The 15355-nt window shown below is 41.8% G+C and overlaps 1 protein-coding gene across 1 annotated transcript in view; it reads right to left on the bottom strand.

The window, feature by feature from the left end:
- The window catches only part of hid1b (HID1 domain containing b), an 82377-nt gene extending 68880 nt beyond the window's left edge, over window positions 1-13497 (bottom strand). The window contains 2 exon segments of the mRNA XM_028818429.2: window positions 690-839; window positions 13304-13497. Of these exon segments, the coding sequence (XP_028674262.1) occupies window positions 690-839; window positions 13304-13369 (216 nt within the window). The 5' untranslated portion in view covers window positions 13370-13497.
- Between the last annotated feature and the right edge of the window lie 1858 nt (window positions 13498-15355).

Raw genomic sequence — 15355 nt, 5'->3', positions numbered from 1 at the left:
CCCACTCTCCGGAAATGACCCTGTATCTGCTGCAGCCAGGTGTTACGTGGGCGACCCCTTGGCCTGATCCAGGTCCCCAACAATGAGGATCTTACAAGCTGGATCACCCTCGGAGAAACGTGCCACATGGCCTTAGTGCCTTTAACTGGCACTCCCTCACAATGCAGGTAATGTGACTCATTCAGGACTCCATGAGCAACACAAAGTCAAACCAACGGTCCCCAAGGATTTTCAGAAGAGACACAGTACCAAAGGAGTCCAGTCTTCATCTCAGGTCACTGGATAGCGTCCGTGTCTCGCATCCGTGTCTTGCAACCACATAGCAAGACAGGAAGCGCCAGGACTCTAAAGACTTGGATAACATTCATATAAAAATGTTTATGGATGGACAGCACAGAGCTTGGTCTATCATACAAACAACCAATGTCTGACGTGCTTTGTGTTGGCCTCAAGTTGCCTTCACTACATCCCACAATGCAAAGGTGTGCATTCAGATGGAAGAGGGAATCTAAACTGCAATATGGTGAGTGTGGGATGTTTGTCCTATGAGGTACTAGCATTGATGAGGTACACCCCAACTCCCTGAAATTGTCACCATCACAAAGCAGACCCAGAACAAAGCTGGATGCACAAGTGTGAAGAAGCAATAAACGGGAGATTCAAAGTTGCAGATTTTAAATTCACTGTACCTTGTAACAGAGGGTGGCCAAGTTGGAGGGTGACTCCTCCCGAACGGCTCGGATCTCGGCAGCGGGCACAAGCGCAAACACATCCTGTACTGAAGTGGTCGTGTCTGCCCAGAATTGGTCCCAGAATGCATCATCTGTAGCTTCCACCGGCTGTAGAAGAGGGAGAAGAAAGAAGAGAGAGAGAGAAAGCAGACAGGCTGAGCATTAAAAATAAATTCTGTAAGAGTGTCATATATCATTAAATATACAAAAAAATGAATATTAACAGAAAATATAACCATGAAACAACTAAGAATGTCATTGTATATTGTGTGCACGAAGGGTGATCGAAATATTTTGAGACTAAACTTGAAAGGGTACTCTATGCTGTGGGCCAAAATGAACTCCCATGACTAAAATATGTGAATTACAGTGTTTGAGATTAATACTTTAGTGCTTCCCAACCTTTGTGATGTCGCAGCCCAGTTTTTCACATGCTAGTGTTTTTATGACTCACCAAAGCCCTTAGTTCCCCTTGTGTGGATTTAGCTCAATTGTCTGAGCAGGAGGAATGAGGTAGTCCCGCTCTGCGGATCGAGGGCAATCATCAAAGTGTCCCACGTTATCACCGAACTGTTGGTTGAATCAAGTGCATTTTTCAATGCTTTACCACCTTGATGAACTGAGCATAATTGTCAGAGCGATGGTTGGGGAGGTCGTCGAGGATCAGCCGCAATCCACCTGCAATGCTGCCTCTGTGAATCGAGCGTGACTGTTGGAGCAGGTTTGGTTTTGTCCGCGGTCAGCCGCAGCCCACCTGCAATTCCGGTACATCCTACCAGTGGCCCACAAGTTGGGAAAGGCTGCTGTACTGTATGTTTCTTGTATGAAAACATAGTCAACACATACCAGTACCAGTCCTGTACGTACACCACTGTCAAGAGTTGGACTGCAGAATTCTGCCATTCTATGGAGGCAACTCAATGTCTGGCTAGTCCTCAATTAGGACAGAAGAATATGTTACCACCATAGAGTGAATTATAACGAATAACTGAAGAGTGATGGTGTGTCAGATATCTTGAAAACAGCACACTAAATCTCCCATTGAGAAGCTTTGCAGACTCGTCAACCTTAAAACGGTAAGACATCCTCTGCAATTCCAACTACATATAGTCAATTTTACCTTGACAGCAGTTACTTCAACTTGTAAATTTTCTGTGTTTTTTCTTTTACTCATTTGAAAGCTGTGCCTAATGGAGAAAGAGTAAACCACCTGCAGTCACTGAAGCAAAGACACCTCACTGCTGGACACGGGATGGGGTGAGGTGCAATGACCATATAAGAAAGGTATGATGTTAAACGTGTATTAATTTATTCAATTTGACAATAGTGATATTCTTTTTTTCAATATATTAATATTGTTTGTTTATTCATCACGTCCCTTACTGTAAAGCAGTAGGTCTCATTATATGCTAACAGTTTGGTTCTCCCCAGGGCTGTGGAGTCGTTACACAAAACCCCACAAAAACCAACAACTCTAACTCCTCACCATCGATTCCAACCCGACTCCTCAATTTATGTAACCATCTGTTCCAAGCCTGACTCTTTAATTTATTGTACCACTGACTCTAAGACCTCAATTTATGCCACCATTGACTCCAACTCCGACTTCTCAATTTATGGTACCACCGATTCCAACTCCACCTTCTCAAACCATCGATTCCAACTCTGACTCTTCAATTTTTTTCACCACTGATTCCAACCCCAACTCTTTAATATATGGTACCACCAATTCTAACTCCGACTCCTCAATTTATTGTACCACTGAATCTAACTCTTCAATTTATGGTACCACAGACTAACTCCTCAATTTATGTCACCATCGACTCCAACTCCGACTCCTCAATTTATGTCACTATCAACTTCAACTCCTTAATTTATGATACCACCGATTACAACCCCGATTCCTCAATTTATGGTCCCACTGACTCGAACTCCTCAATTTATGACACCATTGACTCCAACTTCCGACTTCTCAATTTATGGTACCACCGATTCCAACTCCATCTCCTCAAACCATCGATTCCAATGCTGACTCTTCAATTTTTTGTACCACTGATTTCAACCCCAACTCTTTAATATATGGTACCACCGATTCTAAATCCGACTCCTCAATTTATGGTACCATCGATTCAAACTCCGACTCCTCAATTTATGGTACCACCGATTCCCACCCCAACTCCTCAATTTTTGGTACCACAGACTCTAACTCCTTAATTCATGTCACAATCGACTCCAACTCCAACTTCTCAATTTTTGGTACCACCAATTCCAACTCCAACTCCTGAAACCATCGATTCCAAAACTGACTCCTCAATTTATGTCACCACGGACTCAGATTCCTCTATTTGTAATCTATATATATAATTCACTAAGTCCATGGCAAGCAAGACGCACGCAAGACAGCCACGCCCGCCAACTCACAGTGCCCCGCCCACCAACAATTCACTAAACAGCCGACCATGGCGCAAGAGCGAAAGCATTTGCCAAGAATGTGTTCATTAATCAAGAACGAAAGTCGGAGGTTCGAAGAAGATCACATACCGTCGTAGTTCCGACCATACACGATGCCAACTGGCAATCCGGCGGCGTTATTCCCATGACCCGCTGGGCAGCCAACCAGGTAACCAAAGTCTTTTGGTTCCGGGGGAGTATGGTTGCAAAGCTGAAACTGAAAGGAATTGACGGAAGGGCACCACCAGGTGTGGAGCCTTTGGCTTAATTGGACTCAACACGGGAAACCTCACCCGGCCCGAACATGGCTCACAGGTGCATGCGACTGAGGCGATGTGTGGAAAATGAATAGTCAACGTGACTCACAGGTGCATGTGGACTGTACACAGACGAAAGCAATTTAAGTGAGGAGTTGGGGGCGGACACATGAGCAGGCAGTGTGTACTGAACAATGACTAAGAGATGACTTAAGAAATCGGCAGACTAGAATGGCAGGGGTGGAATGGGCGTCAGACGATAGAACTTGCCTATCTAGAGGATGTAAATGTCCTAACACGGGTTCCGTAGGTGAACCTGTGGAAGGATCATTACGGGTTGTGTCGACTCGTCATTGGACGGTTAGGACCCAAAACCTCTCGGGCCTGCTTCCCCGCCCTCTCTCCAGAGTTCCATCTTTGCATTCACCTACAGTCGTATCCTCAAACCCACCCCATTTGGACAACTGTGTCTTTCAGGAAGTGTTCACCCATCAATACATAATTATGCGGCATAGTGGCTAGTTAGATTAATATATTTACGGTGTTGATTGAAAGCACACAACATACAAGACACAAGGCACTTCCTCACTGCCAACCTGAATTGTCAGGGTACTTTGTGGCAGATTTAATGGCTGTAGCAATGTTGAGTAACATGAAACATAAGACTAAACTTACAAAATTAAAAAAGAAGCTATACTTTTATCAAAAGTGTAGAAGAAAAATCAATGTAATCAAATCAGTATATGTGAAATTTCAACACATAATATTACAATTTACATTTAGTCAGAGTTGCTACATATTTATCAACTCTGACTTCAGAAACCCAATAATTGTTTCTAAAAACCGACTCCACAACTCTGCTTCTGCCTCCACCCCATTCTGCATGCCATCTCGCATGAATCTCAGTCACAGCAGCTCACTTCTCCTGCTCCTTGAAATGTATTGGGGCAACTACTGCAAAAGCGCGGTCCCCTATAAGCTTAAGTCTAGAATTTGCACAGCCATTAAACTTCTGGTCAGAGGACCTCAGTGATCACGAAGGAGAGCAAGGATGTAACAGGCCAGTAAAATAAAATGGGGGCTAAACCATTCAGGGACTTAAAAACAAACAGTAAAATTTTAAACTCAATCCTGTATCAAACTGGAAGCCAGTGTAGAGAAGCTAAGACTGGTGTGGTGTGATAAGGTTCTGTTTTTGCGTACCTGTCAGAAGCCTGGCAGCAGCATTCTGGACTAGCTGAAGACCAGAAAGGGATGACTGGTTAACTCCAATGTATAATGAGTTGCAACAGTCAAACCGAGAAGAGACAAAGGCAAGAATTAGTGTTTCAAAATCATGACCACAGAAAGAAAGGGCTTGACGTTAGCTAATACACTGAGCTGATAGATACAGGCTTTAACAACAGAGTTAATTTATTTATCAAATTTGAAGGCATTACCAAAAATCACACCAAGATTTTTTGCAAACAGTTTACAGTAGCTCATCAAGGGGCCAAGATTGACTACTGTAGCACAAGTAAAATCAGAAGGTCCAAAATATGGAATTTAAACCAGAAGATGGAATAATATGGTCATCTGAGCATTTGCCTCAGGAAATGTATCATTGTGGACACTTCCACAGTTATCTACCAGTGCATATTGGATGTGTGTGTGAAGCAGAGAGTGCAAATGGACATGCACAGACTGTGAAATCCTTAATTGTAACCTGGTTTACATGACCAAATTATTCACGGATAAACCTGCATCTGTTTAACCGGAATAAGGGTTTACATGTCATTTAACAATTCAGATTTGTGTGAATAACAGAGTTATTAAGGTGCATGTAAATACCCTGTTACAAAAAATATATAATAATAAAACTGTAGCAACAAACTCTTTGACAAGCCTACTAGAAAAGTTAAAAATGCTCCAACTTTCAAACCAGCAAAGCAAGTCTACAAATGCACCTGAATGTTACGCCATGCCTGCAACTTACTGGTTTTATGTGCAGTGGTTCAAGCAGGTAGCGTCACTGTCCCGCTCGGTTTCTTCTATGTGCTTGTCTGGCTTCCCAGAATCTTAAATACATTGGGTTAGCTAGACTGGTGTGGTTGCGTCACTGGGATGGCATCCTATTCAGTGTTATCTCTTCCAGAATACCCCCCTGCTTTGCATGACACTTTACTGGAAGAAAACGGGTGCAATTATCTACAGCCATGTGATAACAACAAGTGCTTAATACTGCATTTCATTCACTGTGTTGCACTTATGACACAATAAGCCTGAATGACTTAGCCAATCCACTGATAAAATATTAAATAGCCTCCTCTTTATTTGCATGGAGCAGTCAGACATTCAAAACACACACATTCAAAGCAACCACGCAATTCAAATAAGCCCAGCAGCTTTGTCAACTGTTTTGAGCCCTCAAGCTGCTGCACTCTGCATAACAGAGTCAATCCTACCGAAAGGAAGCAGTTTCATACGGGCATAATTATGGCCAATGCACCCTCTAAGTAGTTTAAAGTTCTCCTCCTTCTTTGAAAAATATATTTCATTTAGTTGATTTTTATATAGCAGACATCACTGAGTGCAGTTGCAGAGTTCACAGGTAGATACAAACTTTATAAATTACTAATTACATGATCAACACAGGGTGGCACGTTGGTGCAGTGGCAGCGCTGCTGCCTCGCAGTTAGGAGACCTGGGTTCGCTTCCAGGGTCCTCCCTGCGTGGAGTTTGCATGTTGTCTGCGTGGGTTTCCTCCGGGCGCTCCGGTTTCCTCCCACAGTCCAAAGACATGCAGGTTAGGTGGATTGGTGATTCTAAATTGGCCCTAGTGTGTGTGCTTGGTGTGTGGGTGTGTTTGTGTGTGTCCCGCGGTGGGTTGGCACTCTGCCCAGGATTGGTTCCTGCCTTGTGCCCTGTGTTGGCTGGGATTGGCTCCAGCAGACCCCCGTTACCCTGTGTTCGGATTCAGCGGGTTGGACAATGGATGGATGGATGATCAACATATATAAAGACACCAATTTGTTTAAACAGCCTGGCAAACAAAGTGGTTCAAAATCGATTAATATTAGTGGAGTCCAGCAATATTCACCCAACCATCTTCCAAACTCGCTTATCCACAGTAGGGCCGCCTGGGGAAGCTGGAACCTATCCCAGAGAGCACTGAACACAAGAAGGTAGGGTTAGGGGTAGGGTAGGGGATTAGGCCATTAATGGCATGCTCGGGCACACGTAGTCTAATTCAATAAATATAAGTTTATAAAAGGTCTTGTACCAGCTGGCTGTTTTCCTAAAATTCAATAAATAAATACATAAATCTTTAAATACTCTTTGTAAAATGTGTTCAAGAAAACTGTCTAAAATAATTTCCATAGTCTTAAAAGAGGATAAAATGAGTCGGGTTCTAAAAATAGATTCCCTCCCTCCCATACCCCCTAAAAAGATTTAAAAGATATCTAAAGGAATGCTTCATTAAGTCCACATTTGAAAAGAGATAAAAAAAATACATATGTAAATAAATAATGATCTTTATATATATTTGTTCGGTTAATTAAATTAGGGTAAAAAGGGAAATAAATAGTCGAAAGTGGGGTTAAAAGAATTAAATAAATAAATAAATAATAAAAACCCAAACTTAACCTCAGGGACCTACAAATACAAACTTTAAGTTAAGGGATAGGGGTGACGGCGAGACATTATTATTTATTATTTACAGTAGACAATTTTTAACATTAGGGCCCTGTAAAATATCTATTTTTAACTTCAGCGATCCTATTAAGAGTCCACATTAACCTCAGGGATGTTATCTAGTGATTTTTAGATTTAGGGTTGAGGATGGGATAGACCTTCAGCATTCATTTTAATCACTATTATGGCCTTTATCTAAATTTTAACATTAGGGTTAAACGAACAAAGGTAAATTTTTAACATCAGGGATAACAAAGGGCTAAAGTTAACATCAGGGAAACCCAACACAAGACAAGTTTAAACCCCAGAGCCACGATACTTAGGGTAAAAATTAGCATCAGGGAGCCTAAAGAAAATTAATTAATATTAGGGCCTAATAATAGTGACTTTAAGGTTAGGGTGTGGGGTGAGGAGTCCGGAATATATTTAATACTATAGGTCAATAATCATCAGGTGGGATCTCAATATTTAAAAGGTCTTTTAGATCATCATCATACCTCGTGAAGTGAAAATAAGATAAAATGATGTGATTGGCTGCCTCTTGTGTGAACCGGAATACATACTTTGGATCAAATAATCATTTAACATCGTCTAATATAATAAAACTATAGTCTATTGCTTTTGAGTTAAATTCCTCTATTCTTTGTGCGATTCTAGGAATCTTGTTAAATTTTGGGACTTCTAATATATAAGATTCAGCTGCTGGAAAACATTTTTTAAGGACTTGAAAAGTTTCCCTAATTAAATCTAGTTTTCGATCCCCCTTCTGAATAATATCAGTAACTCCAAGTTGAAAGAAAAAGTATTTGACTTGGTTCTAGGGGGCAAATTTTTTAAAAAAAGTTTAGGAATTCCACCACTGTATATCTATCCACTATTTCTACCTGAAGATTGGATAGTGGAATCGGTCCCAAATTATATAATAATGTGTCCCCCAGGAAGATGACGGGTTGTTTAAAAACTGGACGCCATTGCTTGAAAGTTGAACACTTATTTGGCAACACTAAAAGTTTAGAGATAGGAGGACAATCAAAATTGGTGTTATCCAATAATTTATTTTTAGAACAATCACCATTCATCATTATCCGTCCATTTATTTTAGGTGTCTTGAGTGTTTTTGCCTCACTTGGTGGCTGTTTAAATTTAGAAGAAGCATCCGATAACCCAGAATCTGAAACAGGAGAAGGTGGACAGGAAATATCAGAATCGGTTTTAAAAGATGTTATACTCACCCCGTCATCTTCACTGGGGGAAACAAAATCTGCCACTAAAGAAGGGATATTTGTTTGCGGAAGATAAATGACTGTTACCTGTTCTGAACCAGGTAATTTAGGGTTAGGGGTGGAGTGCCAGGGCATCAAAGGATGAATTTACCTGGATGTTTGTGGACTGTGGGAGGTCACCAAAACCCACAAAGGCATGGGCAGAACAAGCAAACTCTATGCAGGGAGCAACTGGGATATGGCCCTGCAATATCTGTCCATTAATCAATTGTTGAGCTATGGCCAGTGGACAATGAAGAAGAGGAAAACAAAAAGTCAGGCAGAAGCAACCCTGGTGGGAAAATAAATCTCTAGGGGGGACTATGATCAGTTATAAGAGAGTGTAATACGTGCGACTTCACAAAAATAAGCCCATTATATATTGTGGTAAAAAATAAGCAGCAGACAGAAAAAGGTTTGGGGATGGACACCCCTTATACTGAAAAATCAGCAAAATAAAAGAAACTAGGAGGCACTGGCCCCTGCTCGCTTCGCTCGCCAACACCCGTGCTTGCGCTATGCAGTTCTACCACTCGCGTATGGGGATGCGGATGTACAATTTAAACAGATTTTTTACATTAGGGTTAGGGTAAAATGTAACAATTTGAAAGTAAATTATGTTTGATGTTGCGTTAGAGTTTTTCATTGAGTAATACGATTTCATTCAGTTTGGCTTTGAAATTAACATGCAAATACTTTTTAAACTTACACTTTTACTGTAAAACTTCAGTAAAAACAATGTTTTGAATTAAAGTTTTGTCAATATCGCATTAAATTTTGATTCTGTGTTTGGACTTTCATCGTGACAATGCAACGTATACTGTAACTGCCCGTGATTGAATTTCGTTTCTTTCTCTCCATTAAATAAAACGACTTTTTCAAACGTTTGGCTCTAAGATTTGTTAATTCTCCTTGCAAAAGCTATTGTAACGGGAAACTGTTAACGTTTTAATACGAATGGCATATCAAGATCTCCTTTGGTGTCTAATGTTATCCACGGAAGATGTACTATATTACTTTTCTTGGATACATCCATTTTTTTGTTAACATGGTTATAGATATTCTACGGGATATTATAAGCTGATATTTTCATCTTCTGCACCATCACCACCAACTATTTCAACATAGTCTATTGATACGCATTTAACCAATTTGCTGTGTTACCGATTGACATTTTTGGTGTTGATTCGCTTGACTTCATCGTTTCTCGGTGCTAGGATTGCCCGTGTACTCATTTTTTCTGTTGATAACCCTTCGTGATGAAATTCTTCAATAATATTTGGACATAAGCCGTCTTCTTTAATTGGGAACTTAAAGTGAGGAAAACGTTAAAATTTTTAAGAGCTGAGAGAGCAGAAAATGTGTCTGACAAAAGCATTCACACGAGTGACAGGTGAGAGGACCGTGTGCATGGTTGAAAATGGTTGAGAGGAGGACGGGACTTGAAAAAAATCTCATGGACAAAATCTCGCGGGACTTGGAAAAAAAATCTCTTTAAAAAGTCTTGTCTCATCGCAGGATTTTTTTTACTGAATAGAGAGAGAGATGCAGAGTTTACAACAGAACTGACTAACAGGTTATATACTGCTCTTAAAATATGGTGGAACATTGGAAGAGGTGAAGTCAGGGCGGCCCGAACAGGAACTGATGTAACCGTCATTGCACTGCTGCTTTTGAGATGGAAAATCACCGGCGACCCCAGTCACAATACTATATGTATTTTTCCCCATATTCGTTAATGTTATTATGGTCCCATGAATTTTGGTATAACGGGATTCCACCTGTATATCAATACTTTATACAGAATGTATATTGAGATATCTGGAAAACTTAGATTTACGTGAACATGCCCAGACAGAGCGGAGATGGAGTGGCTCTTTGCCTCCTACATTTGATGGTTATCTTAATGCTACGATTTTAAATTTTTAAATGGAGAAATGCTATTTTTGAACATAAGGGATGTGAAGCAAAGTTGGAGCATAATCCAAGCAGTACTTCTGTTACACCAAGAGTTGCGGGACTCTAGAATAAACTTGTCCTACTGTGACAAACTCAGAATTAAACCCCTTTAGTCTCGAGCAGAGGAGACCACGTGGGGACCTAATTCAGGTCTTAAAAATCCTCCAAGGTGTTCATAAAGCAGATCCAGCAGAATTATTTCAACTTAGCGGTGAATCTGGTCTGCCTTGCCCTCTTGAGTGTGTTAAATCAGGATCTGGAGGAGATGTTCGGACAGCTCAGCTATTAGCTAAACAAACAGGCTTGATGGACTGAAAGGTCTCCTCTCGTTTGTCAGATTTTTCACGTGAGCTAGATGGCTGAATACTCCGTGCTTAGTATCTTTAGAACTGTTAGGATGAATAGTACTTGGGACACAGGAATTATCCTATGTTTCTGTTAATCTCCCAGCTGTTCCAATATTATGATGGGAATCTCACAGGAGTCACGTTTAAATAAATATAGGCATGCTGTGGTCATTATGGAGCTGAAGGGGGAAACCTGCACTTTTAATGTCTTCTTGTAAAGAACAGAACACATAGACATTTCTTTTGAGGCTATTCTGATGTTCTACTACATGCAAACGTATTGCTCTTCTACATTAATACTTAACATTCAATTTACTGCATTTAATTTTAATGTTTACATGACATGTGTGATGTCATCTGGGAAAATACAGACTTGAAGTCTGTGTAAAGCTTAGTTAATCTCACGTACTGTACACAGATCAGCCCTTGGCTTTATGATTTGCGGGTTGGTCTTCAATAATTAAATGAAAATTATTTTGTGAGTTTTCGACCTGTTGCGGAACCTGTTGCTGCTAAAATGGACTGCAAATCCCAGCAGCCCCAGGAGTACCGTGTCATTGGGCAGCTTCAGTGGTTGCCACAAGGGCTGCTGGGTGAAACAAGAAGAGTGCTGTCGTTTTCAAAATGAGTCATAAGAAGCCGGCAGGATCGCAATCGGTGGTGTGTTTTTGTTTCAAATCATCAAGATTACTGTTTTCTCTGGATTTATATTTGTGTCCTGTGCACGCTTGTTCATGCAATTTCATCTGAATTGACTAGGGGAGCACTCCCAACTTCTACAATTCTTCACTTACATCAGCATCACAGTAGGACAAAACTTTATATAACTTTCAGGAGGATGTTCAGAGGGGATTTCAATTCATTAATACACCACCATATTCTGCAAAACTGGACTGTGTTGTGAGTGTTAATTGTTTTGTGCTTGGTGGTTTGTTGGATTTCTTTTGCTTCTGTTATACTAGTCAATCTTGTCATTCACTACTATAAATATACGCACAACTTTATCATAAGTTACATTTTGTAAATAGATTACTAAAGAACTGCCGAACAATGCACTTTGTCTCAGCAGCCAGCCTCACACATGTGATTTGTTTTTGCCGTGATCCTTCTATCTTACATTTCTCGCAACTTTTTTGCATCGTATTTAGCGTAATAAAATTAAAATATACAGTAATCGTGGGCCCCAAAACATATTTCTGGATTTTCACATTGACAGGAATCCTGCAATGCTATCACCCACCAATGGCAAAGGGATAAGAGTACTTTGGGTATGGTGAATGGGAATGAGTGGGGAAAATCGAGAAAGGAAATTTTCATTTTTTTAAATTATTATTATTTTTGGTTGCTGTAAAAATTTAAAACAATAAATAAAATCAGGTTAAAAAATAACTGGGTGTGCCAAGAGAGACATGTGTTCATAAACTGCCCAGCTACAGATGGGCACCTAATCCAAGGTTGGTACCTGCTTTACACCTGTTGCTGCTTGAATTGACTGCAATTCCCCATAATTCTTAACTGGATAAATGAGGTTGCACAATGGATGAACGAATATTAGAAAATGTTAGGGATGAGAAAATAAATGAATGGATAGTTTCTGTGCAAAAGTAAAAAGATAACATTGAGCATTTCTATATAGCTCGAACTCTTGTTTCGGTCAAATATAACTGTATAACTGCTGCAAGTTTAGTGTCTTGGTTTTCTAGCAGGAGATTCGTCGTTTCTAAATGTCAGTCAGCTATATTTGATTAAATTGGGAGGCAGATCGGTGATTTTTCCACCTTTGCGCACTTTTCTTTATTTGTTCCGCGCCACCTTAAGGAAACACCTGCGCCGGAGAGGGAGAAGCAAGGGGACCAATTAGAAACACGTCATCGCTCAAACACACGACACGATCGCACACGTTCATATGCGTGGCCCACTCCTTTAAAATATCCAAAAATTTGTAGCCGACGTTACAAAAAATTTTAAAATGTCCAGATTGTCAATTTAGGGTTTATTTCCCCCCGTGGTTCTAGGTCTCTCCACCTTAAGAGTTCACATTCACCTGCTCGGTCTGGTTTGGGGAAAAATAATCACGGCGTAAAATTTTAAAAAGTAATATTAAAAAAAATATGTACACGATTCGACCGATCTGTTATTGTGGGTCGCTGGTTAATGCACAGCGCTGTAATCTCCAACGCCAGCTACAAGGCGTGTCAAATTATCATTTATTTCGAAATACAGTTTATTTCTTGATTGATCACGTCACACAGCAGGCCTTTTCCATATTTGACAGATGTAAAAGTTACAAATAAACCGATTAATAATAAATAACGCCTACTTGCTGCTTTTGTTATTTAGATTGAATTGAGGTTTTATTTTGAAATTGACGGTGAGAAAATGGGGCCGATTACAGAATCGCAGCGTATAATAAAACAACAACAACAACAACAAAAAAAAAATAGGCGGCCGGCAAATCCAAGAAGCTCGTTCCGTAAATTAAAAAAACTCGAAATGGCCAAAGGGCCGAGGCGTGATTTGGTGCGCGCACAGCGGACCGGACTGGACTCCATGCAGCAGGCTCGCGCACCTCGCCGCTCGGCTCATCAGTCGCGTTCGCTCAGCCGCCTTTCTCTCCTTACCTGCGTTTTAGTCGTCAGCTGGATGACGGCTTTCCTAAAATGCAGCTTGGAATCCGTGTTGCCCATTTTTCTCGTTGCTGCCGCTCAGCTCCGCCGACACTTGAAATCTCCACGAAGCGAAGCCAGCAGCAACAGCGGCGGCGATGCAGGATGCAGCCTGTAAAGACTTCCGGATTCCATACCTTTCCACGAACACGAGCGGCGCCGTGACGGCAAAGCGAGAGAGGAGCGAGGGGCATTGCGACTTGGGACAGAGGGGATGAGACACGCTTTGAAAATGGGCGACAGCGACCTCTAATATAAATAAGGGAAAAGAGCCAAAGATTTGTTCAACGGTAAAAAGAGGTGTCTCCGATTATCGACCCCGATTAATTCAGATCAGGGAGGGGAGGACACTGGCGCCTATTCCTGCTGCATGGTGTGCAAGGCAGGAGGTGAATCTGGACGGGGTGCCACTAAATCGCACAATCGAAGTCACCAATGGGCTGAATATGAGCGTCCCTGGGATGAATTGGAATTTATGATTCAACACTGGTGTTGCCCCCTATGGCCCTTTGTCACCACCAAGAAACGCAGATGGGCATATTAAGAAGAGACTCGTAACTAAAAGCGAATGATGGAGGTGGATCCGAGTGCTAATTTACAAGTGAGTGAGTAACACTGAAGTAGCCCCCTGGTGTGTGCTCTGCTCATCATTCTTCTTCTTCTTTCGGCTGCACCCGTTAGGGGTTGCCATAGCGGATCATCTTCTTCCATATCTTTCTGTCCTCTGCATCTTGTTCTGTTACACCCATCACCTGCATGTCCTCTCTCACCACATCCATACACCTTCGCTTAGGCCTTCCTCTGACACAGATTGTAGCACCCCAGTGTGCCAAAGACAGAGGAATGGATTTAGCACTTTGTGCAAAGTTGGTGGTTGTTAGCTTTGCAAAGGACTACTGGTTTTTGAACCACCCAGCCCCATTAAAAACATCTCACTCAGGTATCCTGTGGCTCCACATACCCCTAACTGATTTGTCCCTCTGCCTGCACTTTCAAGTCACCAGCAGGCCCAACGCTAGGTGGTCATTTAGGTAGCCCCCTCTTCTTCCAAATATTATATTGAGCCTCCCAGAAATACTGTCAACCAAGCTGGTGCTTGTTCGATTTTTGAGATATTATCACACCACATTCACTCTAGGATCTCAGATGCCCCTCTTGCCATTATTGTCTGGTCGCCAGCCTCTTCTCACTCCAGTCAACCAGGAACTCTCACACTTCCCCTTGGCTCATAGCTGGGGTATGCATCCAAGGCTCACTGGTGGTCACAAACCCAAGTCGATGGACTTTAGTAGCCCGAAGATGTGGTTAAAGTGTCTTCTTAAGTGCCCTGTCTGGTTCCCAGTAATGCCACCCACTCTGCAATCTCTAAGAAGCTCATGGCCAGATTCTCCAGGTATGCCAGTTTGTGGCCACCTTAAGAATATGTCTCTCTCAGGGCTGGACTCAAGGTGCAACTCAGCCAACCTCTCAAAAACCCTGGTCCTTGAGGGAAACGCAAAGTCCATTTTCTGGGATGTTTGAGGAGTACAAGGCAATCTGGTCTGCCTAGCCCTCTTGAGTGTGTTAAATCAGCTGTCCATCTCTGGTCATTAGTAGGTTTTTATCCCAATGTTGCCACGGAGGTGCAAGAGATGGAAGAAAGGACTTAGCACTTTGCTGAAAGCTGGTGCTAATTAGTCCTTAAAAAGCATCATGGATTTCTATAGCGTCGTCATCACCCACTCCTGTCCGCAACACAGGTCTTCTGGAGCTCCGTTCACTCAAGCTTGCTTTGTCCATGTGCCTGCGCACACACTCTCACACTCTACTCTTCTGGGGTCACACTATCCCTGGCTCTGTGAGCCAATCCAAAGCCATGGTTCACACCTGAGGCTCACTGGTGGTCACACTCTCCAGCCAATGGACTTTCAGCAGCAGGGACACGTGGTTGAAGTGCTTTTATTTAAGTGCCGTGTCTGTGTATCCCCAGATCGACGTTCACAGAAGCTGCTTTTATGGTGGGCTTCT

The sequence above is a fragment of the Erpetoichthys calabaricus genome, chromosome 14 (genome assembly GCF_900747795.2).
Source record: "Erpetoichthys calabaricus chromosome 14, fErpCal1.3, whole genome shotgun sequence".
Lineage (NCBI taxonomy): Eukaryota > Metazoa > Chordata > Cladistia > Polypteriformes > Polypteridae > Erpetoichthys > Erpetoichthys calabaricus.
Note: the sequence above shows the minus strand (reverse complement) of the source record. Positions and strands in the feature narration are given on the sequence as shown.